Genomic DNA, 27,500 nt, shown 5'->3' with positions numbered 1-27,500 from the left:
GTCTTCCGAGAGGCCAGGCAGACCTATTGCTAAAGCTAGCAAGGCTTGTCATGTGTATGGAGGGAGGCCTAAAGACAAATACCTGCTTTACATACAACTTAAACATTTGAATACCAAACAGGAAACATCGCCAACTACGCTACAAAAACAGCGCTTAAGGTTCAACACAGCGTAAATAAAACGCCTGAATTCAGAGCTTATGAAAATGTATGGGAAAGGAATGCTGCCTCTTCTCATTAAGGTCAAGAGATTCAAATGAATGCATTCATTAAATCAAGCACATTGAATATTCAGCAGAGTGCGTGTAAAGACCTACTGATGTGACCGGTTAAAGCTCTAAATGCAGACAGGATCATTTTCTAGGACCCCGGACTAAGGACTGACCGGGTGAAAGCGTTCTCTACTGTTTTTTTTACCTTGCCGGTCAAGGAGAAGCCTGGCTACTGACACGTCCCGTTATCTACATCAGATACCCCAGGGTCTGCATCAGACGCACAGGGCATCGGACGGACGGACGGACGGACGGACGGACGGACGGGGGCTGGCCTGCATCATAGATTACACTGGATCGATGACACTCACATGACCGGCAGTTTCTTGGTCTCCTTCTGCGAGGGGTTGCAGGACATCTTGGCCACGATAAGGAACATCCCTCCGTTCATCTGCGGGGAGAAGAGCAAAGCAAAGGGGAACTTAGCGGTCTGGCCAGAAGACATCTCTGTGAGCGCACACGGCCTCTAGCAAAGGAAGGCTAGCCCCGCAAATCAATGCAGATGGGATCTAAGGGGAGCCACAGATTGACTTGAGTCGCCGCCGGCAACGCGCATCGCAGTCTAGGGATCTAGCGTGGACTGTGAGAGGAAGTGTGAAGGTTGAACAGGGCCGGCTGACGGATACGGCTCCCTGATAACTGAGGCTTTGATAGAGGCTACTACATTACATACCATGTACCAACACAAAGCATTATGAGAGGGCAGTAAGGAGGGAAGGGAGGGAGGGAGGGAGGGAGGGAGGGAGGGAGGGAGGGAGGGAGGGAGGAGAGAGGGAAGGAAGGAAGGAAGGAAGGAAGGAAGGAAGGAGGGAGCGGGGGAGGGAGGGAGGAAAGAGGCAGGGAGGGAGGGAGGGAAGGAGAGAGGAAATGAGGGAGGGAGGGAGAAAAGAGGGAGGGAAAGGAAGGTTGAAAAGAAGCGGGGGAGGGAGGGAGAGAGGAAGGAGAGAAGGAGGGAAGGAAGATTCATAGATCAATAACCATCAGATTACAAATAGCCGACAGGTAGAGTCATGAAAACAAACACACAGACAGGTCGACAGACAGACAGACAGACAGACAGACAGTTACCAGAATCACTATGGCGATAGGTCCAGCGAAGCTCCAGATGAGCTTGTCGTAGATGGAGATCCAGCAGAAGTCCGGGTTCCCATAGCCCTCTGGATCCAGCCCCACTGCCAGGCCTACAGAAATGACACACACACATACACGCACGCACGCACGCACGCGCACGAGCACACGCACGAGCACACGCACACACACACACTTGTGGTCACCAAATGAAGAGCACCACAGAGAAGGAATTCAGCTCACGACTACTGGACCAGTACTGGGACCAGTAGAGAGAACAACGAGGCCAAATAAAGAGGGACGTTTCACCCTGAGATTATCTGATTGAGGAGACTGACAGCAGCGCACAGATAAAGATGAGCCATAAGGCACAGCAAGTCTGTGTGTGTGTGTGTGTGTGTGTGTGTGTGTGTGTGTGTGTGTGTGTGTGTGTGTGTGTGTGTGTGTGTGTGTGTGTGTGTGTGTGTGTTATAGATCCACCCTCTAGCAAGGGTAGACATCAGTCAGATGTGTGTGATTGAGGTTGAGAAAAAGAGAGAGCGAGAAAGACAGAGCGAGAAAGAGACACGAAGAAAGAAAGAGAGAAAGAGAGCTAGAGAGAGAGAGCTAGAGAGAGAGCTAGAGAGAGAGAGCTAGAGAGAGAGCGAGAGCGAGAGCGAGAGAGAGAGAGAGAGAGAGAGCTAGAGAGAGAGAGCTAGAGAGAGAGCGAGAGAGAGAGAGAGAGAGCTAGAGAGAGAGAGAGAGAGAGAGAGAGAGAGAGAGAGAGAGCTAGAGAGAGAGAGCTAGAGAGAGAGCGAGAGCGACACACACACCCACATAAAGAAAGAGAGAAAGAGAGGGCCAGACAGAGAGAGGGGAGTAGAGTAAATGATAGCTTGTGTGTGTATGTATGTGGGTATGTGCGTATGTCTGGGTTTGTGTGTTTTCAACCCAAAAACCCAGACAGGTGAGTGATATTGCCATCTCCAAATCCAGGTAGAATGAAATTGCTTCCGTGTTTATCTGTGTGTGTGTGTGTGTGTGTGTGTGTGTGTGTCTGTGTCTGTGTCTGTGTGTGTGTCTCTCCCATATCATCAACCCGCATTTGGGTTGCTTATCTTCCCCGCCATAGTGTGTGTTGCGTGTCACTGTGCGCACATACGTGCACGTGGGCCTTACCGGTGATGATGGCGGGCACGCCCCAGCCGATGGCGTAGTAGAAGCGCATGGCGCCGTAGTTGATGTTGCGCTGCTCCGTCTGCATGCGGTACACGTGGAGCCCCTCCACGAACATCCAGGCGAACGTCGACATGAAGAAGTAGTGGAGCAGGATGGCCACCACCGTGCACAGGAACTGGGGGGCGAGAGACAGAGACAGAGAGGGTGAGAGACAGAGGGTGAGAGAGAGAGAGAGAGAGACAGAGACAGAGACAGAGACAGAGACAGAGACAGAGAGAGAAAGAGAGAAAGAGCGAGAGAGAGTGAATGCATGAGAGTTAGTGATAGAGAACGAGAGAGCGAGAGAGAGCATGAGAAAGAGCAAGCGAGAGAGTATGAGAGAGAGAGAGAGAGAGAGAGGAAGAGAGAGAGAGTGAGAGCTCGTTAAGGTGCAGGGCAGGGGAGTGCAAGTGAGGGGGAAAAAAAGACAGCAGCAGTAGATGTAGACATGCAAACTGAAAGATTAGAGTGAGCGGGAAAAGAGAATGAGGGAGAGATAAAGGTAGCTCGGAAACTAACAGAGCCACGGAGAGCATGATGGATGGGAAAGGGAGGGGAATGCCTCAGGAGGGCTGGGAGGGAATGAAAAGGAAACACGAAACATAAACACATGATGGAGGCAATAAAGCAGAGACGGGGAGATGGAAGGTAAAGGTGGGAATACATTGTCACGGGAGAACAGCAGAGAGAATATGAATGCAAAGAAAACATGAAATATGAAGAAATTGGAAAATAAAGTAACACACAAACACAGTTTTATTGTCATCTCCATACCCCAGGGGGTCTGCAGTATAACGCCAGGAGGTTACGATGTAATCACAGACACGGACCATGAACTAGCTTCGGAGGAGGCTAACTGGATCTTTCGGATGCTCATGAAAACTGCTCATCGTAACGTGAGGGATAAAACAGAGAGCCCCATAAGAGGTCCGAGGGGGATTTACCACCTGATTGGAGCGACCTATACTGCAATCAACAGGTACTCGAAAGAGTCGCCCCGAAAAGAACGCTAAAACGACTCCGCTGACGTCGTTTCGGCGGCAGCCATGACTACATCACTGCCGTGTGCGGCTACATTTCTAGTGAACGCCAGTTCCCCGCGTAAATGGGTTCCCTTATTCACATTCACCGAAAACGAATTAAAACACACAAATGGATTCATGCGTGATTTTGACGAAGGTAACGATAAATGGTTTGAAACATTATCAATCCAGCGCGGAACCAACGACGACAATTGCTGCAAGCCTCTGCAAGTCTACATTTCACCCCCCGCTTCCCTCCTCCATATTCAAATCAGCCAGACAAACGACGGCACCCTACTGTGCCTCTCTCTGGCGCCCACGTCCAATCAAATGTCGAGTCGCCCATGTTGTCTGTTTGACATTTAAACACACACCCCCCCCCCCCCCCCCCCAAGACATCACAGCCACGCCTAAGCTGAGGAGCCTCCATGTGGGAACATCAGCCGGAACACTCCGGATCCTTGGTTTTGCATCTCATTTGGTTGCCACGGCGACCAGGGGCGGACACGGAGCGCCAAGCTCTTCCTCCGCTAGGCCCCTGATCTCTGCGTCCCCGTGCCCCCCCCCCCTCCCCACCCTCTCCCCTTGCGGCCAATTACAACCAGACGGTCACGGAGGAGCCCTCTCCCCCCCCCCCCCCATCGCTTAAACCTTAATGGGATTCCCCTCACATCGCTCCACCAGGAGCGCTAGAAGCTTCCGGGCTGAAAGCCGAGAGGATCACGGTGGACAGAAAAAGACAACTAAAAACGAATTGGTGATTCCTCCCACGAGGGAGGGGGGAGAGGAATAGGGGTGCTGCTGTACACCCACACACACACGGAGTCACACACGGAGTCGGCATTTCAATTATATAGTGCATGAAGACACAGAACTATCTGATTAAACGCACACACACACACACAGCATATCAATTAGATAGTCCATGAAGACACAGAACTATTTGATTAAACACACACACACACACACACACACACACACACACACACACCAATTAGATAGTCCGTGAAGACACAGAACTATCTGATTAAACCTACACACACTGTGAGCAGCCCAGGGTAGTAACAGTGCTCGTGTGGTGTAGAGGTTTAACGGCTGTGATTGTGTCTCTGTAATAAACCGCTGTACTGTGAAACATGCCGAGTCAACGGCCATCTCGCGATTTCATGCTGGGTGTCCACACACACACACACACACACACACACACACACACACACACACACACACACACACACACACACACACACACACACACACACACACACACACACACACACACACACACACACACACCAACAATCCCTCGTTCACCCTCTCTCAAACACATGCGTATAGATATACTCAAATGCAAGATAAAAAGACACACACACGCTCCAACACACAAACACAAACACACCCATAACCGTCCCGTCCCCCCCACACACACACACACACACACACACACTCACACCCACCAAAACCCACACACCAACACCCTCTCTCTAGTTCTCCCTCTCTCAAACACGTGCGTATTGATAAACTCAAATACAAGATAAAAATACACACCCCACACCCACGCACACACACGCCCCCACACCGCCAAACACACACACCCACACACACACACCCACACACACATCCACACCCTCTCTCTAGTTCACCCTCTGTCAATCACATGCGTATAGATATTATCAAATACAAGATAAAAAGACCCCCCACACACACAGACGTCACACACACACACACACACCCACAGACACCCCCACAGACCCCACGCCCCTCACCTGCTGCTCGGTCTGGTTGATGCCCAGCAGGAAGACGAGCTGGGAGAGCAGCGCGGCGGCGGCCATGTTGGAGTGGATGCTGCGCGTGTTGGACTTGAGGCCGCGCAGGCAGGAGAGCAGCAGCACGGTGAGCAGCAGGGCCAGCATGGACACCACCAGCGCCGCGTAGCTCACCACCGCCAGGGTCTCCAGGTCCCCCTCCAGCTGCTGCTCGGGGGGGGGGGGCGGTTAAGTGAGGAGGAGGTTATCGGCAGGTTTAGTTATGTATATATAGGGGGTGCTATACACAGAGAGAGTTAGAAAACAGTTCCATAACTATGAAATTATTGGCAGGTTTATATATATATATATATATATATATATATAGGGTGTTCTATACAAAGAGGGTTAGAAAACAGTTCTATAACTATGAAATTATTGGCAGGTTTATTTATATATATATATATATATATATATATATATAGGGGGTTCTATACAAAGAGAGAAAACAGTTTTATAACTATGAAATGATTGGCAGGGTTATATATATGTATGTAAATATATGTAAACTGTCAATATATATATATATATATATATATATATATATATATATATATATATATATAAATATATATATATATAACAGGTTTAGTTATATACTGTATAAAGGGGGTTCTCCACCCAGAAAGAGAGAGTTAGAGAGGGAGTGAGTACAGTTATATGACTATGGATTGATTGCCAGGCTTAGTAACATATATAGCGGGTTTTCTACACAGAAGAGTTGGAGAGAGAGAGAATACAGTTATATTAATAGGAAAGGATTGGCAGGTTTAGTTATACAGTATATATATATAAACAGAATTTTCTACACGGACAGAGAGAGTTAGAGGGAGAAAGAATACAGCGATGCTATTAGTTATTAAAATTGGTACGGAAGTGCAGTGAACAGAACCCAGAGCAACCCGACTGAATCCAGTTAAAGTGAGAGTGACAGGAGAGGGAGAGGACAGGGAGGAAGGGTGTCAACGCTGACAGCAGAGATGTCACAGGAGGGAGGTAAAAACAGGGCTGGCGGGCCGGGACGCAACTTATAGAGATACCTGGCTGACGGTCGGGTGGGGACGGGGGGGGATGATGTTTGACACGTGGATTAGAATATATGGTATGTAGCAAGAGAGCGAGAGAGAGAGAGAGCGAGAAGTTGGTGATAGAAAGGGAGGGTGAGAAATTCAGAATACACAGGGGTGGCAGTGTAGCGTGGGAAGAGATAGAGAGCGAGAGAACGACAGCGAGAGAGCAAGAGAACGACAGCGAGAGAGCAAGAGAGAGAGAGAATGATTGCAAGGAGGGCAAGTGTGAGAGGAGTATTATTGTATAGGTATTTCTATCTTTGATAACGAAGACAGTGTCTGGGATGCAATAGTTTACACACCACGGTAATCTCTATCAGGAAAACGTCTGCACATTTGTGCTTCCTTCAGCAATATCATTTTCATGCAGCACAACAGTTAATTGAGTTGAGAGGGACAAAGAATGAGGTGAAAGAGTGGGAGATAGAGGTGAACTCCGACATTTGAATGGAGCTAGATATGAGGGCTAAAGCTTAAGACGATGGAGAGTGCCGCAGACGATGGAGAATACCACAGAGGGAGGGAGGGAGGGAGGATTTAATATTCTACTCTTTGAATGTAAATTTATATCTTGCATTTAACTTTTTATATTTGACTTCGTTCATTATTTTCAGCTTCACTTTTCACCTGATTTGGCAATGTAAACGTTTGTTTCCGATGCCAATAAAGCGAGAGAGCGAGCAAGAGAGAGAGAGAGCGAGAGAGAGAGCAAGCGAGAGAGAGCGAGAGAGAGCTCATGGTTGAGACGTCTCATAATACCAACAATTAATTTTAGCTCAGCACTAAACGGCAGGCTAAAGCTGGCATCCCACTGATATCTGGCGGGGTTTATACACATTTGTAAAACTGTAACCGCCTTCAGACAATAAACGTCAATTAAAATATCAATATCCTCAGATTTGGCCGCATATCAAACCCTGTCCTAAAAGATGCTTAAGAAGATGTACTGGAGCAGCACAGATTAGAGCCGATGTGTCATGTTTTATGTTCAGAGCGGATGAAACTGCCCTTCTATCAACTCTGTGGGAAGGGGGGGGAATTCGAAACAGGACCTTGAGAATTTCAACAAGCTGTTTAAAGTCTCCAGCCTTCAAGACCTCCAACCCAGAGGGCTCATGGGAATGATTTATGATCCTCCCTTTGGAAAATGTCAGACTGCACCTTTCATACTGACGTAAAAAGGTATTTGCGCTATATATTTCACGAGGGTTGAAGCAAAGGCCAAACGCTAACAGGTCTATGTGCTGAATAATGCAACAATTGGAACAGTGAAGGTATAGAGGTTATACATACATCTATCCTTTTCAAAGGAAGATATCGACTTTGATGCGATGAAGGGAAAAGCTTTCGCCTTACATCTAGAGACATGTATAAGACAGATCCCGCCCACATCCACCACAACACTCACTTTCCTCAGTGTGGCTGATTCACAGTTATACGGTTTCCCCATCCCTTCCCGAGCTTCCATGCAGGTTTTCCTCAGGTACTCCCCCTTACCCCCGGGGGGGGGGACCCCTTAAAACAGCCCTTGGGGCCCACAAGGGGCTCCGGAGCCACATGTGGAGCACCATCGACCTCAGGGGCTTCCCATCGGAGCGCCTGGAAGGAGACGCTTCCCATGTTCCTGCATGGCCGAACGAGGGCGGGACTTCCGATCGGACGGGACTTCCAACAGGGCGGGACTTCCGACGGAGCGGTGTATCGTCGGGGGTGGGTGGGGGGAGAAGCTAACGCAGTTGTGGCTTCATTCAAGAAATATCAGCGCCTGCCTGGTGTCAGTGTTCCCGATATTCGCTTTGTCACAGCATGAAATGCTTCTCCATCGTTGTCTTTGTTCGCCTCATTCCGGGGCAACGTTAACTGACGTGCGGAGCTCACAGGAAGTGAGTGAACGGTGATGGAGCTTCAGTAGACTGGATATAGACGATAAACAGCCTGCATGTGGAGCCACCCTGTGTGTCGCGTCGCGCTACTGACCTCTCTGTGGGAGCTGTCCATCAGCACCGCGAAGGTTCCCAGCCGGTGGCACTGACAGCGGACGTGGGACATGTTCCTGTACACCACGATGCAGTCCCGCACCGTCCAGCAACCCCCCGACTCAGACCTGGAGGGGGAGAGAGAGAGAGAGAGAGAGAGAGAAAGAGGGAGGGAGGGAGGGAGGGAGAGAGAGAGAGAGAGAGAGAGAGAGAGAGAGAGGGAGAGAGAGAGAGAGAGAGAGAAAGAGAGAGAGAGAGAGAGTATAAGACATGGAGACAGAGAGAGAATGAGAGAGAGAGACATGGAGACAGAGCGCGAGAGAAGGAAAAAGACACGGAGAGAGAGGGAGATGCAGAGAGAGCGACAGAAAGAGATGGAGGGAGGGTGACACACAAAGAGTGAGAGAGAGAAAGAAAAAGAAGAGAGACGGAGAGTGAGAGACACAGAGAGAGAAAGAGAGACACACACACACACACACACACACACACACACACACACACACACACACACACACACACACACACACACACACACACACACACACACACACAGAAACATAGGGTTAATTCTTATTTCTGTGAATCAATACAATTCTGCACCAGCAGCTACCATCACAGCCTATCCACTCACGTGCTGCTGTGATTCCACTGCACACAAAGAGGCTTGCTGCGATTGGCCGTCTCCAGGAGCTTGAACTCCAATAGGAGGGGCTGGTCCAAGTGCCCGCCCACAAAGGTCTGGTTGTTATACACGGACACGCTGACCACTGGGGAGTTCATTACTGGATGCCTGGGCAATCTGGGAGGGGGGGGGGGGGGGGGGGGGGGAAGGGGGGGGCAGACAGACACTAAGTTAGACGGAGAGCACTGTGGGCAGTTACTAGGAAACCAGGTGAGGGGGTGAGGGAGAGGGGAAGATGGAGAGACAGAGAGAGAGAGACGGACAGACAGTGAGATAGATACACGCTATTATACTACAACATCATATTTGTCTAGACACAGAAAAAAAGTTATTTATTATAACTGCATAAAAAAATACATATAGAAAGCAGGATTGAAAGATTGATAGAAAGAAAGCAATGTATGCATCTTTTTATTCCTATTTCCTTCCTTCCTTCCCTTCCTTCCCTTCCTCCGTTCCTCCCCCCTTCCTCCCTTCTCTCTCTACCAGTGGCAGTAGTCGTAGTGGTGGTGGGGTTGGTGGGGGGGTGTCCTACCTGACGCCCCGGCGGTCAGTGTGGTACTTTGGAGGGAGGGCGGACCCCAGGCTGCGGTAGATGAGCAGGATCACGATGGTGATTGGCGGCTCGGGCAGCGAAACAGTGCGCCTGGCCGCGGCGTACTCCACCGTCTGATTGGCTGAGACGCTGACGGGGGCGGGAGCAACGCTCAGGGGAACTGTAGATGAAACCAGAGAGTCACAGAGATGCAGACACTAGATCACAGGTAAACCGCTCCTGACAAGTGAGGGGGATCTATTTTAAGATACGGATGATAAATGGGATGTTTACCATATTTGATCCCAGAATGGGAGTTGCCAAGAAACACAGATGTGTGTGTATGTGTGTGTTTGTATGAATGTGTGCAAGTATGTGTGTGTGTATGTGTGTCTTTACACGTGTATGTTTTTGTACAAATGTGTGTCTATTTGCATATATGTGCCTCTATATGAGGTGTGTGAATTTTGTGCGAGACCGTGAGTTTCTCTGTGTGTGTGTGTGTGTGTGTGTGTGTGTGTGTGTGTGTGTGTGTGTGTGTGTGTGTGTGTGTGTGTGTGTGTGTATAAATATGCCTCTATATGAGGGCGTATGTGTGTGTGTTCCAGTCCGCGAGTGTATACGGCTGTGGGTTCACGTGCACGTACGCTCTTTCTCCATGCGCTCCCTCTCCTTCCAGCTGTGCTGCTGGTGTCGTTGCGGCACCAGGGCAGCAGGGGGCAGCACCACGTGGGTGTGGGGGTCCCACAGGGCCTGGCCGCGGAACAGAGGGGCGTGGTAGCGGGGGAAACGCCGGCGCACGTGGGTGTGGTTCTCCACGCGGTCCAGGTTCATCACTGCAGGACAAAGGAGGACACACACACACACACACACACACGCACAGATACACGTAAATAACACACACACACACAGGCACCCAACCAGAGTGTGTGTGTGTGTGTGTGTGTGTGTGTGTGTGTGTGTGTGTGTGTGTGTGTGTGCCGGTGTGGGCTGGTGAATGCGTGTTTATGTGTATGTGTGTGGTGTTCACTGTGTGGGGGCTGGTGACTGCGTGTTTATATCTGTGTGTGGGGTGTTCACTGTGTGTGTGAGCGTGTGTGAGCGTGTGTGGGCTGGTGGACGTGTGTTTATGTGTGTGTGGGTGTGTGAAATCGGCAGCGATTGCGTCTGGCTGCCTGGAGCCCATAGCGTCTGGTGAACGTCTTCATTTGCACGGCGTTGTCTCGCTACAGGATTAACATCAGTGCACTTAAACTGCTTTCACAGCAATGAGTCAAGGGAAGGAGCCCTGCTTTAATTTGGGAGGATTAGGATTGTGCGGCTGCTTTAAATCACCGATAATAGGACTTTATGGTATGGCGCGTGTTAATGTGGGATTAGAGCGTCGGCCTGTGTGTGTGTGTGTGTGTGTGTGTGTGTGTGTGTGTGTGTGTGTGTGTGTGTGTGTGTGTGTGTGTGTTTTCTTTCCGATATGTGTGTGTCTGTGCGTGTATTTTCGTTTCGATGTATATGTGTGCTTGATTTTGTGTTCCCTGTGTGTGGGTGATTGTGTGTGTCTGTGTGTGTGTGGTGTCATTCTCATGTTTTATGGGTGAATGTGTTTTTTGTATTTGTGGGTCACGCGTGTCGTTGACACATACACACAGTGTGTATGTGTGTTTTCTGCGTGTGTCTGTGTGTTTTTCCATCTGATGTATGTTGTCTGGGTGTACGTGTGTGTGGTCCCACACCTGTAATATTCCTCTGCAGGTGATTTTGTATCAGTGCATATCTCTATGGTCCCCCATAATATCCACTCTGTCACACTCCCCTATGTTGGGGGCCACCCTCACCTATGTTGGGGGCCCCTAGGGCCAGTATGGTCAAGCTCACCTATATTGGGGGCCATAGGGCCACGCTCACCTATGTTGGGAGCCACTAGGACCACCCTCACCTATGTCGGGGGCCACAGGGCCACACTCACCACTATTGGGGGCCACAGGGCCACACTCACCTATGTTGGGGGCCACTAAGGCCACGGGGTTGAGGTAGGTCAGCTTCATGTTCTGGGCCAGGGTCTGGGCGTACTGCTCCAGGAGCTCCGCCAGCCCCCCGGGGCCCCCGGCCAGCGGGTGGTTCTGGTTCTGGGCCAGGGCGCGCCACAGCCCGGCCGTGTCCGCCCCCAGCACGCCGCTGCAGCCGCGGAGAATGTTCTGGAAGGCCGGGGGAATCCAACGCATATTAGTTCAACCTCATTTGTACGGCGCGCCTCATGTAAACAACGTGCAGCTCAATGCGCTTAACGTCAGACACACAATGAAACGATCAATCGAATCCTGAAAGACGTTGTGCGCTTTAAATGTAATAGTGTATAAAGCGCGGTTGAGAAGAAAGAAAACACAACCAAAGACTTTGAATCGTGTTTCACGGATTAAACAACAGTTCCATTCAGCGTTTATCCCGTACATCCAGTTAACCCAACCGCACCGACTCAAAGAGAAACACGCGGTAAACACTTCATGAATGACAGGGTTGTGGGTTGTTGGCCATTTATTTCAAAGCAGCACAAGGTTAGCCTCAGTCATGGACTCCTGCCTCATAGATTGTTCCGGATGACAGAGCAAGAAACAAACTGTCGATCAACGACGGCGAAGAGAGAGAGAGAGAGCGAGAGCGAGAACGAGAGCGAGCGATCGAGAGAGAGAGCGAGAGAGCGCAAGGCATAGATAGAACAATGTAGCAGGGCACTAAAGTGGTTCAGCACGTCTTGGGCAGGGATCGTGACCTGTCAGGATGCGTCCTTCACAACAATAGACAGGAGGAGAGAGCTAGAGAGAGGATCATTCATCCAGACAGGGAGGGAGAGAGAGAGAGAAATTATGTTGGGTGCCTCAAGTCCTATTAGTTTGATTCATAAACCAAACATCGTAGCTGCTCCCCCAGTTAGAAATGCCACCGGCTGTTCCCCCTCGTCACACTAAAACTTCTCTGGGTACATCAGCTCCGGGCACGTGCACATCAGCCCTGTGCACGTGCACATCAGCAGCATGCCCATCAGCACCGTGCACATGGACCACAGTGCAGGCGTACAAAAAAAACAAGACCAGGATAGGAGGAGAGGTTAAATGAAGACGAGTTCAGTGTCATTTTAGATTCAGGCCCGGGGCAAGCTGAAGAGCTTTGCTTCCTGTACAAGATCGGCTCAGAACCACACAGGAAGCTAGTAAGAGGGAGAGGAAGATGAATATCTTCAGAGGATAAAGCCAGCAGGAGAAAGGGCTGCTCAAAGTGATGTGGTTAAAGGGTTTATGGAGCTAGACCTGCACCTAGCCATAATGCAAACGGAAGAGACATTGTAGATGTGTCATCAGGGAGGCTGCATTCTATATGATGTTCTTGACAGCTACAAGATTATGATGAAAAACAACCTTTTCTTGAATTATTTAGAACAGAATTCTGGTTAGCCAACAGATGGGAGACAAAATAAGCTATTCGTTATCATATCAACTTTAGCAGATTGTCATGCGCATCAACACAGACGCAACACAAAACGAGAAGGAAACTAGCTCTTGTTCAAAGCGCCATGTGGACGCCGTTTCCAAGTGTATTTGAATAGTGGCTGTATTAAAACCCATTCCCTTCTCATTCCATAGAGTTTTTCGAGGATTACATTTCTTAAATAATTGCCGTCTTCTCGTGTAAACATCTTAAAATGAATGACTGCGCTGTCCAAACAGAAAGATGGCGGCGTGTTATCTTAGCCAACACATTATCTCTGCTCTGTGTGTGCAGATGGCCCGTGTCTCTCTCCGAGGTATAGCGCGAGAGGGAGTGTTTCAGACGAGCAGCAGGGAGGACGTCTAAATACAGTGAGAACGGCTGGACGAGGGATGGATTACGGTGGTCTCTGTTGTTTTTGTTTGTTTGTTGGTTGGTTTTAAATTGAATCCATTGCCAACTGGATGACATAGTAAGCGAGCTAGAAGGGGGGGGGATGCAAATACATTCTGTTTCAACCCTTGAAAGCCCCAATAATGAGTTATATTAATTGTAAGCATATCTATAACTTCCCGTCTGGGGTGAATAAAGTATTTTCATGTATCTAAGAAGCTTAGTACGAGTATTTCCTCTGTCTTACGGTCCAAGGACGTTGTCAACATAGTTTCTGTTCAAATAAAATGTGTCTTGTTTTATGTGGAAATCTGGGCAATGAGTCCAAAGACTTAACACTGTGTTCAGTGATTCCCAGCAGAACCACCTAACCTGCCGTAATCTGCCTCAAAGGCTCCGATGTTGAAACCAGATGAGAGGTCTGGACGAGGCGATCAGTAGTCCACCACCACCTGGAGGCCCACTACCATCACGTTCCCAGCGTCTACCACGTCCCACATCAAATCCCGCCGCTCCCCGTCGCTCATTAGTGGCTCCGGGGTTCCCATGACGACCGCTGCATTACTATGGTTACCTGCCGTCGGAGGCCCCTTATGTGCTGCTCTTTGAAGTAAGATGATTCAGGGGCTCTCTTTCATTATTCCTGTCTTTTTGATTTTTTTTTTATACATCTGCTGTGTGACTCGGATTCCGATCGTGCGTTGCTATGGTAACGCCCAGCCACCCATACTCCATTCATGGGCTAAAGTGGGGTTGGCTACGAGCAACAGTTGGGATTCTGTTCCATTAGGGTTATTTGCCAACGACACAGCGTTCCGCCGGCGACAACAAACCAATAACATCAAAACACTATTGATCTTCGTAGCAGTCCTGTTTTTCTTTTTTGATGAGGCAAAGCCGTTCAATGGAATCCGACTGAGCTTTTTACTCACGAAAGGAGTCAGTGATGGGTTGCCTTAGCAACGGGTTAGCCAATGAAACTGTATTGATCTCATAAATCCAGACCCGTATCGTCAAGATTTAAACCCTCAGGGCTTCAGGCAATAAATCAGGCTTTAACCGGCCAGAGGAATGCAGAAGGAAATTAAATATATCATATAATAATTATTTCATTACTAATGTCATTAGAAGTGATGTGCTCAGTGGTAGCACCAGCTGGTGTGTTTATAGTAGTAAAAGGTTATATAGTATGATAATAGAGAAAGTAATAGTATATTTTATTATTAGAGGAAATAGACGTACAAAGGCAAACAACACATATTTTAAAATACTAAATGTGCCACAAACTGCAAGGGGGATTCCATTACTCTGTTTCTATGGCAACGTGTATCTTTCGAAGGATAACTGTAGCATCATAAGTGATGGAGCAGAAATGCCCCCATCATAACAGTCTGTTTTATCTGGTTCTATCTGCTAAAATATTCAGAGCATATTATGGTAATATAATCATTCTCCATATTGTAATGTATTACTCTTGCGACAAAGATAAATTAGTACGACTAAGACAAAAGCTACTTATATTACTACTACTACTACCAATACTACTACTACTCCTTCTTAAAATAAAGGAGTACATTATTAAAGCTCTTTACTAGAACATTCCCGGCCATCTTAGCCCAGATGACCAGGGTGAATCAGGCCCATGGCAGCTCAATAGACCCTAAGGAACACCTAACCCTAACACTAGAAATACCAGGGTCCAAGGTGATTATATTGTCACCTTTCAATTTCAAAAGAAGCCAGACAAAGCTGAAGTGAACACGCCGGACGTAGCGCTTCATATCGGATGATATAATATAGCCGAGGTTTACTTATGTCACAGTTTTAATCAGAGCATGTTTTAACCACTAGCATGTAGCTCCAAGTACCTCCTTCCCCCGCTCAGACGGCCAGGAGAGGGAAACCGTTAGGTTAATAAAAAAATAAAAAATAAAAAAAAGCTTTTCTGTTATACTGTCAGAAGACATGTCGAATTAAATCGCTGGTGCTGTTGCCCAGTTGCCATGGCAACAGTACAGACAGCCTTAGGTAAAAAAAAAAATAAAAAAAAAAATGGAACAATTGGAAAATAGCTCCCATTGTTCTGCCGCGTCACCGGGGGCCATCGTCAGCCACTGATGCTCAGGGTGTCACGCTACACCCCCCCTGGTGAGGGGGGGGGGGGACGGGGGGACGGGGGGACGCTGCTGACACTTTATGACTGCTGGGCGATAGCACCGTGTTGGTGACTCACTCTGGTATCTTATGGACAGGACGTGTCCTGGAGACGTATGGACGGTGGGGAGGAAGGAAGGGAACATCCGTGGGAGCGACAGTTAATCAAATGCCACTCACAGTCAGGCATTCTGACAGCGATGAAACACCTTACTTTCAATCTGTTATTTTGTGCCGAACTGTAAAGTGTGCTGTGAAGTAAAGGTGTACAGGTTTGAACTGTTGTGTACAAACTGTTATTTCTTGTAGAAACTGTTGCATGATGCTTTTTACAAACGTAGATTATACGTCTAATTACGAAACTGAAGCAATCCTTGACCACAACCGTCTACCCCACTCTCAGTTGGAGCAAAATCATGGCAGGAATTGAACAGTTCATGGAATGGACTCAAACAGACAACCGAATCCCCCACCGGTCATCACTGAGGAGAGCTAAGACCAGGCAACATGTTCCGGAATATTCTACATAATAAACAACAGAGTCAACCGACCCCTCACTATGACCCTAGTCGGAGCAAAAGCCAAGGAAGTACTACTAGAACCTTCCGGGTTCCACTTTAGCACAAACACTTTGGTTGGAGCGAAACCACGGCAGGAACCTTCCGGACCTGGACTGATGGAGAGTTCCTGAAACGTTTCCAGAAGTTCGTTCCGCACGCACCTCGTTGAAGTGGGCGTCCTGCGTGGCCGTGAGTCCGAAGCCCGTCTGCTGCGTCTCGAACGCCAGGAGGCGGGACAGCAGCCGCTCGGCGATCTGCAGGTCGTTGCCATAGAGACGGGACGTGGCCTCGGTGACATCGCGCAGCTGGTGGGCCAGCTTCTTCTCCACGATGGTGCTCAGCTCCGTCTCGTTGCGCTCCAGGGACTCCAGCTACACACACACACACACACACACATATTTTTAAAAGGGGCATTAAAAAGCGAATTACCCAAAAAATAGTTTATTTTTAACGATAATTGAGAACCCAGGCGAGAAAATTGGGGTTAAAGACTAATCGGTCTGCAACACTTTTTCATTCTCATTGGTTGGGAGCACATATTGGATTTCACATTGGTAATCAAAGCAAGGCGTTTGTGAGTTAGCATTAAAGATGGAATCAGTAGCAACACTTTTATCACTTTATAGTACTAATAGTAATTGTACTATTACTAACGACATGGGTATGTTATATCAGTCTGGGCTATTATAGTATCCCGGTTATCACTGTAGCAGTTGTAATTGTAATGACATGGGTATGTTATAGTATGGGCTATGGTACCCTGGTTATCACCGTTTGCAGGGGTAATTGTAATGGTGGCAATTGTAAAGACATGGTGTGTAGGGTGTGGTGTGGTGTAGTCGACGGTGTACGTACGGGGATGTTGAGCTCCACGAAGGGGGGAGAGGTGCAGTTGTACAGGTCCGGCTCCAGCCAGCCCCTCTCCTGGTCACAGTGTCTGATGGCAGCGCCTGGAGGGCCGGGGGGGGGACAGGAGAAGAGTTACAGACACACGTCTCTCTGGGGATACGGTGAAGCTTCTCAGACACACGGAAGTCAGACCCATAACTTCGGACATTATAACGAACGGGGCGTTATATTCTGAGTGTGTTATTCTCTTGGTACTTTTGCTTGGCTTTATTTATTTGTGTAGGCAGGTAGGTAGGTTTACGGCTGCGGGTCTGAATGAGCCCACAGGTTTGTGTGTGTGTGTGTGTGTGCGTGCGTGCGTCTGTACAGACCGATGGATCCTTTAGGACAGGCCACCACGGCCGGCAGGTTGAACTTGGTCCTTGGCCACCAGATGCTCAGCGTGATGGTCTTGGGACAACCGTCATAGATCACTGCAGAGAGAAAAGAGAGAGAGACTCGATATTACTCAAAAGACCAGAAAGAATTGGTGAGGGATTTCTAGGAGCGTGGAGAGAGAGAGAAAAAGAGAGACAGAGAGACAGAGAGAGGGTGGAGAGGGTCAAGAGAGAGAGAGAGAGAGAGAGAGGGTGGACAGAGAGATTGAGAAAGCAAGAGCAAGAGAGAGTCACAGAGAGACACACACACACACACACACACACACACACACACACAGAATAGACAGAAAAAGTAGCGAGAAAGAGAGAGAAGACAGAGAGGGCGGACATAGAGGGTGGACGGAGAGAGCGAGAGAGGAAGAGAGAGAGTTGCCAGAGAGATCGAGAGAGCGAAAGAGTGAGAAATAAATTTGGTAGAGAGAGAGTGTAGACAGAGAGGGTGGTAAGGACGGTGATTATCGGGGGTTTGGTCAGGCAGAGAGATTGCACAGTAAAGAGGAGAAGAGAAGGAGGAGGTGGATGAAGCAGGAGAGAGGGAGGGACGGTCGAGACAAAGACAGATAGACAGCGAGTGACGAGGGAGCCGGGAAGTACCCTCAGTAAGACGTTAACAGCATCAATCACTCTTATCTTTCAATTCTTTCAATAAAACCTTCGGAAAACAGTCTCCACAGGGGGAGTTGTTACATTTCTTCAGCTGATTTGAAGCGAGCGGGGGAAATGAAACACGGCTGTGTGAGGAAAACAAACCACTCACAGATGACGGGAAGTGATTCTGAGGGGAAACAAGCGATTTATCTCTGGCAGCAGAGCGGTGGCTGTTGCTGACTTTCTTCACTCAACTTTTGAGATTGTGGAATTAAGGCGCAAGCCAAGTGTTTGATTCGGACAAAGCGGGAGCCAACACACACACACACACACACAGAGATAAGACACGCCATGGAATTGCCAAGCAAAAAACGTCAGGCTTTGACATAAATAAAGTGAAGTCCAAGACACATCATAGGAATTTCCCTAAATATCGAACGAAATGCTAATCAAAAGTTTGACGTAAAACGAATCAATGCGTTTAATCAGCTAACTACTTGAACACATCGATCCATCTTTATATTCACTTGCCTTCGCAGCCTGAATTGGTGACCTCGGCAAACGGGTTGTCGCACATGTTGCACTGTCGGCCAATCACTCCGGGCCTGCATTGGCACTGGCCCACCTCCTGGTCACATGACCTGGAGAAGGAGCCAACCGGGTAGCAGTCGCACGGCAGACAGGAGTCGCTTCCCCGGGGCCAATAGTGAAACTCCTAAGAGAGGGAGAGGAGAGACGAAGATAAATTCATTAAACATGAGCAACAATAAACACGTTGGCAGGCTCGACGGCCGTATTGGCAGAGGAGACGCTTTCCCGTGCCATATCTGAGTACACACAGGTGCCTCGCATTAGAATTAACGATACGCCCATTCAGTCACCAGCCATGGCAATGCACCAGTACAAACCAGTGAAGACAGAGTGCCGGGATTTAAATAGAATAGAGCACTCACGCCTGCTTTTGCGCCGGTGTGAACAAGTTCTCCATGCATCCCCATCTATACTCCTAGAGGAGCGTTGATAGCAAATTCACACACACACACAGGCCTCTCTTGGGGAGAGTGACATGGGAGCCCTGATTGTACGAAGGCGTGACCATAAAAGGGCAAATGGTAAACAGGGGAAACGACCAAGACAGAGACGGGGGGGACAGCCTGTCGGGTGGTTGGTAATCCATCCGCAAAGACAGGCAGACACGTCCGTACTTCAGCTGAGTGCGAGGGGCGTCACGAGAGGCTCATTTACATCCTCAAGTGCTGATTGCTGCGTGTGAGGATGTTGTTGGACTGAAGGGGTGTTGGGATTTATTTGTGAGCCACTGGGTGCAGAGTTCTGTAGCTGGGCTTGTACGGTGCTTTTAGCCACCGCTTTTGGCCAACGTTTGATCGCTAAAGGCACCAAAGGGCACAGTGGAACAGAGAGGACATAACAGCAGTATTCATGACAGGTCTTTCATGTGGAGAAAACTAATGCCTGTGGTGGCATGTATGCAAATGGGGTCATCTTTTTTTAATTGAAATGACAGTTCTCCCCAAGTCACTGTTGTATTGATGAATATATATATTATTTTAGACAACTTTCCTGATGAAAATATTTTTGCTTCATTTGGGAGTCTGTCAGTCGGCCAATCAATCAATCAAATAATCTGTCAGTCAGTCAGCCAGCCAGACATTAGTTTCAAATCTTAGGAAAAGATCTCTGTGATCTTATTCCTGTTGTTTGAAAGATTCCTGTAACATGAAAAATATCTGTCAATTACCCAACAATTTTCAGCAGACTTGTTTTAATAAAACCATCTGTATTCACATCTCTGTTATATCAGCAACTGATGCTGGCTTGAATTGAACTTTAATGAAACCCCTCTGCTACACAGTATAATCTATATCACTCCGTAGGAGATATGTATATATAAAATGTAGCTGTCAGGAGCGTTACATCATAATAAAATAATACCGTATTCCTTCCCCGAGGGGAATACCACTGCATCTCAAATGAAGCGGTCCGTGAGACTTGAGCATATGAAGTAGACAAGGCGATAAAAGCAAGATGTATTTGTGTCCAAATTGACTCAGACACTTCCGTTGTTATGGATTGAATGGCGGCTGTGAGTTAGTTATTTTTTCATAACTTTTTTCATTCCCGTCCACTGGGACGGGAATTAAAGGTGCTAGTGTTTATCTGTTTAATGGGGGCTGGGCTGTCGGTCCTCACCCATGCATCGGTCCCATACGGTGCCAACAGATGGGGAGAATGTTTTGCCGGCGGGGGAAATCCAAGAGGGGACGTCACAGCACGTGTTGCAATCATCAATTTGAGGCCCACATGCATGACGCTATGTGTTTTTTCCCGTTATTTCTGAAGGTATTTTACAGTAAGCGAGAATAGGGAGTTTGTGTGTGTGTGTGTGTGTGTGTGTGTGTGTGTGTGTGTGTGTGTGTGTGTGTGTGTGTGTGTGTGTGTGTGTGTGTGTGTGTGTGTGTGTGTGTGTGTGTGTGTGATCAATAACAGATTATTATTATTGTGATAACGGATTGGGGTCAAACGATAATCTGCAGAGTGAGGGTCTAGTCAGACATGAGTTGATTTCACAAATGACTGCACAAGCTCACACACCCAGATACACACACACACACACACATACGCAGGAGATTAAATAATGAACAATGAACTCACGATGAACTCATGCTCATTACATGCAACATGTGTGTGTGTTTTCACTAAGAACACAAGTATGATTATTTACACTTCCGTGAGTATAATTTAAATCTCACCTACTGATTTAAAGTGTAATTCCGGCGAAAATTTAACCCAGGGTCTTCGTTTTGGCATGTATACCCATCAAATAAGCCCTCCAGATACTTTTTCCATTGAAAATTGAGCATAGTTTGCCCGGCGCAATGTTTGGCTTCCATGTTATTGGTTAGGGGCAGCGCGAATGCTTCCAAATCTGCATTTTTTAACCACTAATATTGCTCAAAACAGCACCAGTTTATTAAAAAAGTCTGTTTTCCAAGTCTGTGCCTTAGTGGTCGGTCCATGTTTCCAGTAAATAATATAATAGAGGCGCCCACAAATGCAACTTAACAATCTCCCCTCTTGATACTTGGCTGTTTTAAATTTGTTTGCTATTATATTATTTACGGTAGCAGGTAATCGACTTGTGTGGACTTCCTGGAAACATGGACCTACCGGTAAGGCACTTGGAAAACAGTATTTTTTAATAAACTCCCGGTATGCTAACTAAGTTGTTGATGCTTGGTTTTATGTGTATGGTACCTAATCATGCTACTGAAAAGGTTTGGTGCAATTTTGAGCAATATTAGTGGTTAAAAAAGTGCAGATTTGAAAGTGTTCGCGGTGCCTCTAACCAATAACATGGAAGCCAAACGTTGCGCCGGGCATCTCTATACTCGATTGTCAATGAAAAAAGTATCTGGAGGGCTTATTTGATGGCTATACACACCAAACCAAAGACCCTGGGTTCACTTTAACTCTATGAATAACTGAGTTCATATATTTGTGTGACCGTTGTTTGTCCACAAAGCTAAAAGTCCATGATGCCAATGAAACCAAATGAGTCCCAACAGTCATAAACATTACCTCACCGTATAAAAAACGTAACCGTATAAAGCACAGATGGCCAGATGGGGAGTCATTACTTGATGAAACGTTCATTAAAATCACCTCATAATAACCCGCCAGAGCCTGGTTGATACTCTTAATGGGATTAGTGTTCAGGGTTCACTTTTAATATGAGTGAGGGCTATTCAATATCAGCCTCGGGTAGCATTCTCAAATTTTTTAATAAACCTCGCCGACAGGTTTGCGGATGTTATTTTCCCCACAAAGAGTTCGATGCAACATTTAATATGACTTAGAATAAAGTATGGACCCTCTGCTTCGGAAAATGGAAAAACAATTCAAATCCTATGACTACTGGTGCTACTTTCGTCTGTGTTTGTGTGTGGTGTGTGTGTGTGTGTGTGTGTGTGTGTGTGTGTGTGTGTGTGTGTGTGTGTGTGTGTGTGTTTGTGTGAATTTGTTTGTCTGTGTGTGTCTCTGTCTGAGTGTCTCTGTGTGTGAGTTTGCGTGCGTTTGTGTGTCTCTCTCTGAGTGTGCACACGTGTGTGAGTGTGTGTGTCTCTGTCTGAGTGTGTGTGTGTGTGGGGGGGGGGGGGGGGGGGGGGATTACCTTGCAGTGGCAGACTCCGCTGGTTTTGTTGCAGTCAGAGTCAAAGCCTTTAGTGACGTCACAGTGACACGGTCCACAGGTGGGAGACCCCCACCAACCTCTGGGACACTGGTGGTCAATCCTGCACACACGCGTACACACAAACACACACACACACACACACACACACCCACAAAGACATTGCAGATTGTTGAAAATGTTACACTGACCAGTTTTCACAGTGTTCTTTCAATTCAATTAGGAGCAAGGGAGGTGGGTAGTGAACCAGAGAGAGAAGGAAGGAAGGAAGGAATAAAGAGGGACAGCAACAGGGTCACAGACAGAGTGCCAGGGGGGAGGGAGAAAGTGAGAGAGGAGAGGGAGAGAGTCAGGGGGATGGACTGAGATATAGCACCACAAGCATATAAAGAGTGTGTTTGGGGGGGAGGGGGTTGGAGGGGATCAGCGGGAGGTTCACAAGGATGAGGTACGATAGAGTTAAGAGATTACACAGGACTTACAACCAGAGGACAGAGGAATGGTGAAACGAGAGAGAGAGAGACAGAGGTGAACAGAGAGAGAGAGAGAGAGAGAGAGAGGGAGAGGGAGAGGGAGAGGGAGAGAGAGAGAGAGAGAGAGAGAGAGACAGAGGTGAACAGAGAGAGAGAGAGAGAGAGAGAGAGAGAGAGAGAGAGAGAGAGAGAGAGAGAGAGAGAGAGAGAGAGAGAGAGAGAGAGAGAGAGAGAGAGAGAGAGAGAGAGAGAGGTGGGGAGAGAGAGCGAGAGAGTGATGGATGAACAGATTAAGAGGGATAGAGGGTTTATATGTTTGTCTCTTTTTTGTCACTCTAACATCTGAGGTTGGAGTAGAATCCCAGCAGCTACATAGATCAAAGACACAGATCTGGGACCCCCCCCCCCCAAACACACACACACACACACACACACACACACACACACACACACACACACACACACACACACACACAGTGTTGGGGTCAGGTCTGGGTCAGTATCACATCAGACCCAGCTGTATCTGTGTGAGGATCACACGGCCTGTTTGTGTTTCTATCTGTGTGTGTGTGTGTGTGTGTGTGTGTGTGTGTGTGTGTGTAACCCTATAGTTGATGTGGGACAAGCCTTAACCAAAAACCAAGATATGACACAAACACATATAAGCACTTGCCCACCCCCACCCCCACCCACACACCCCCACCCCCACCCCCACACCCCCACCCCCACACACACACACACACTCCCAGCTGTAGTTGACAGTGCAGAGCTAAAGGGGTTAGCCTAGCTAGACCTACTCCATTTTTACCCCATGTAATCTGCTTTGTGCATGCCCAAATCAGTCTCTCTGTGTAGGCTCATATATGTGTTTGTGTGTGTATATTTCTGTGCATGCGTGCGTGTGAAAGCCTTTGTGTGTGTGTGTGTGTGTGTGTAAGTCTGTTCATGCATGTGTACGTCTGTGTGTGTGTGTGTGTGTGTGTATATATGTCTGTGAGTGTATGTGTACACGTCTGTGTCTGTCTGTATGCGTGTGGGTGTATGTCTGTTTGTGCATGCGTATGTCTATGTGTGTGTGTGTGTGTGTGTGTGTGTGTATATATGTCAGTGAGTGCATGTGTACACGTCTGTGTCTGTCTGTATGCGTGTGCGTGTATGTCTGTGAACGCGTTCGGTGCGTCTGTGCGTTCGTTTGTGCGTACCTGTGCTGGCAGTACTGTCCGTAGTGATTGTCCCCACAGTCGCAGCTGTAGCCATGGGAGGTGCTGGGCTTGCGGTGACACTGGGCAGTGTTCTCACACGGATTGAGGTGGCAGGCGTCTGTACAGCCCCTACCGTAGTAACCTGCAAACATAGCTCAGTTAGTCCTAGCTTAGGACCCCACAAACACAGCTCAGTCAGTGCTACCGTAGGACCCCACAAACACAGCTCAGTCAGTCCTACCAAAGGACCCCGCAAACACAGCTTAGTTAGTCCTACTGTAAGACCCCACAAACAAACCTCAGCCAGTCCTTCTGTAGTACCCGGCAAACACAGCTTAGTTAGTCCTACTGTAGGACCCTGCAAACCCAGCTCAGTCAGTCCTAATCTAGGACCCCATAAACACAGCTCAGTAAGTCCTACTGTAGGACCCCACAAACACAGCTCAGTCAGTCCTACCAAAGGACCCCACAAACACAGCTCAGTAAGTCCTACTGTAGGACCCCACAAACACAGCTCAGTCAGTCCTTCTGTAGTACCCGGCAAACACAGTTTAGTCAGTCCTACTGTAGGACCCCGCAAACACAGCTCAGTCCTACTATAGGACCCTGCTAACACTGCTCAGTCAGGCTTTTAACTTTCTTTTGCATCATATTTGTTTGGACCAAATACATGTTGGAGGCGTGGTTCGGTAAGGGCAACATTCATGAACATTGTGCAGGATAGCCACTGCAGGAATACAGGCATTCAAAATGTCCTTCTGAAAGCATCAACCCAATGAACCCCTTGCAGTTGTTGGTTTCCGGCCCAGGCTCTGTGCCGTCTCCCCCCAGAAGTTCTGCTGTAACATCGTCAGACGGCTGGGTCCCTGATTATGGGGCATCATTCAAGCATTAGGTTAAGTGAGCTTAGAATGAGAGTAGCTCTGTGGACAGGAAACCGGGGGCGAAGGCGGGATGAGGACTCCAAACCGTTTCCTTGGCAGAGCGTCCGGAGCGTCGATCAAGAAGCCCACCTGGTAGCCCGCGCGGCTACGAGCGCCTCACACTACGTTACCACGCATCAGAAATAATAAGCTGCCAACGCTCAGACGTCAAACCCGGCTTATCACACGGCGCCGTGTGTGCCTCGCTACCGGGGTGGCGACGTGACGCGCACACGCACGCACACACACACACACAATCTGATGGCCACGGACCAAGTTCAACCTGCCAGCCGTGGTGGCTTTTCCTAAAGGATCCTAATCGGTCTGTACAGACACAAGCGCACACACACACACACACACACACACACACACACACACACACACACACACACACACACACACACACACACACACACACACACACACACACACACACACACACACACACACACACACACACACACAAACACACACACACACACACACACACACACACCTGTGGGTTCATTCAAACCCACAGCTGTCACTGTGATAGAAACAAGCCGCGAGGATACGAGAAAAATCGCGAAACGTCCATCGTTTTTCAAAAACAGCCATTTCAAAATGGGGGACGCATAGGTTTCTATTAAAGGTGACATATAATACCACCAGGTGTGATTGTGATTATCCGTTACAAGCCATTTAGAAAAGCGGCCTCTTCTGACATCACAAGTCGGTGTGTCCACGTAGATGGATAAATCTGCAACGTTTGCTACGTTCCACTGGGTAGGCTGTTAAGACCGATCTATCCAGCGCGCATCTAGGTGGACACGGCCACTTTTGACTTTTTCCAAAACGGCTTATAACGGCTAATCACCCTCACACCAAAGGTACAATATGTCACCATTAATAAGTAAATGATTAAGGTTGCCTTAAAGCGAGTCCGACAGCAGGAAAATTGTGCGATAAACATAAAAATATGAATGTTAACATCGTTGTGTAGAGGCAGTTGTACTTATTCACCTCAAAACCAAACAATGACAAGTGCGAGAATGCAAACTGAATACTAAATGACAATTGCATTTAATAAATATGATAAACGTTATATATAACCCTAACACATTCCCCAGAGACTCCACTTAAATACTCCTGCCTCTTATATGGTAATGCAGGCCACAGCACAAGACACACACACACACACACACGCACACGCACACGCACAAACACACATAATAAATAGACTCTTGTTTGTGCCACGCACACACTTGTGGATTTCTTTTGAGCACAAAGAACCAAACCGGCTTCACAGAAAGACATAATTGCTACACTTAGCCTTATTTCCGTACAGACACCCAGAGGAATTGCCTCCCACATGAAAGAGAAGGGTTTGTCGGGGTCTCTCCACGCAATATCTCCGCTTGTAAACCAATAAAATGTAATCCAGAACATCCAGAGCAATAAAACGACAGAACAGAACGATAACCAATCAGGTTCACGACTGCTGAACGGTCATTTAGCATTTGTGTGCATCCAAAGAAATGTACAGTGTGGGTTGTGCATCCAGGTCATTAAGGAGCAGCGCTAAGGCCCACAAACTTTTTTTTTGCTGGGATTCAGACGAACCACCCAACTATCCACTCCTTCAGCCATGCTGATTTTCTGAATACATCTCAGACTCTCCTGTGATCCAGCGTCTCGTTGTCCTCTACTTCAACCTTTCTGTCTCTCTCTCCGTTCCTCTGAACTCCTTCCAACAAAATCCTCCAGCGCCCAGCCACGGCCCCGGAGAGTTTTGAACTGTCAAACACTAAGCGACGCTTAATGAACCCCAGGCTGGCAGAAGAGAAGAGAAGAGAAGACAGAAATGCTTAAGAAGAAGGAGTTCTTCTTCTTGAGCAGTGAATTCTGGATGGACTGGGTGAGGCGAGGCTTCCCAGTCTGGAGGGGGCCGAGCCAGGCTCTGAACATGTGGTCTGAGAGTGTTAGGGCTGATCTGAACCGGATGTACTGAAGCAATTCTACATCGCATATCTTAGCGGTTAAGCGTTTTAAAACGAGAAATCTTTGCTCTTGCACACAAAGACACACAGAAGCAGGCAGGAATGCACACACACTCACATACGCACAAAAGCACTCACGCACCAACACAGACACACATCCTGAATAACTCCCTAGTATTAGAGTATGGGGCTATCCTTGAATGCTTTTGTTACATTTTCGCTCCTTGCAAGAATAATGTTTTTCTGATAATTCTGATAATGAGGAATGTTTTCTATAGTATGCTGTGAATAGATGGCAATGAGTCAATCCTGTTTGTGGATTGACTCATTTGAAACGTCCAGAAGTGAAGCGCCCCTGTCGCACATGCTCTCCTTCTAACATATCTCCATCTGTCTCTCTATTCTCTACCTCCCCCATCTCCTCCTCAACCAAAAACATTTCTGTTTAACGTTTGTTTTCTCTCTCCATCTCTCTCTTTAACACAAACAAAGCGACATAAACCAAAAAAATGCACATTGACACACATACACACACACACACAGAACACTCACACACACCAACAGCAACACAAACAGACGCAAACTGGTGCACACACACATATTCAAACACACTAACAAAAAAATCACACACA

General features: G+C 47.9%; 1 protein-coding gene across 5 annotated transcripts in view; it reads right to left on the bottom strand.

Moving 5' to 3' along the window:
* The window catches only part of celsr3 (cadherin, EGF LAG seven-pass G-type receptor 3), a 99,960-nt gene that overhangs the window by 18,062 nt on the left and 54,398 nt on the right, over positions 1-27,500 (bottom strand). For all 5 annotated transcript variants that reach the window (XM_030347052.1, XM_030347300.1, XM_030347211.1 and 2 more), the window contains 15 exons: positions 23,967-24,108; positions 22,274-22,394; positions 18,613-18,796; positions 17,428-17,529; positions 17,063-17,157; positions 16,369-16,578; positions 11,617-11,815; positions 10,271-10,459; positions 9,624-9,804; positions 9,038-9,205; positions 8,408-8,534; positions 5,322-5,528; positions 2,498-2,672; positions 1,340-1,452; positions 583-662 (listed from right to left, as the gene is read on the bottom strand). In XM_030347052.1, coding sequence (XP_030202912.1) covers positions 583-662; positions 1,340-1,452; positions 2,498-2,672; positions 5,322-5,528; positions 8,408-8,534; positions 9,038-9,205; positions 9,624-9,804; positions 10,271-10,459; positions 11,617-11,815; positions 16,369-16,578; positions 17,063-17,157; positions 17,428-17,529; positions 18,613-18,796; positions 22,274-22,394; positions 23,967-24,108 — 2,293 coding nt within the window. The remainder of the gene's footprint in view (positions 1-582; positions 663-1,339; positions 1,453-2,497; positions 2,673-5,321; positions 5,529-8,407; positions 8,535-9,037; positions 9,206-9,623; positions 9,805-10,270; positions 10,460-11,616; positions 11,816-16,368; positions 16,579-17,062; positions 17,158-17,427; positions 17,530-18,612; positions 18,797-22,273; positions 22,395-23,966; positions 24,109-27,500) is intronic.

Source organism: Gadus morhua, chromosome 1 (genome assembly GCF_902167405.1).
Source record: "Gadus morhua chromosome 1, gadMor3.0, whole genome shotgun sequence".
NCBI classification, from domain to species: domain Eukaryota; kingdom Metazoa; phylum Chordata; class Actinopteri; order Gadiformes; family Gadidae; genus Gadus; species Gadus morhua.
The sequence above is the reverse complement of the archived record's forward strand: the minus strand, read 5'-3'. Positions and strand labels throughout refer to the sequence as shown.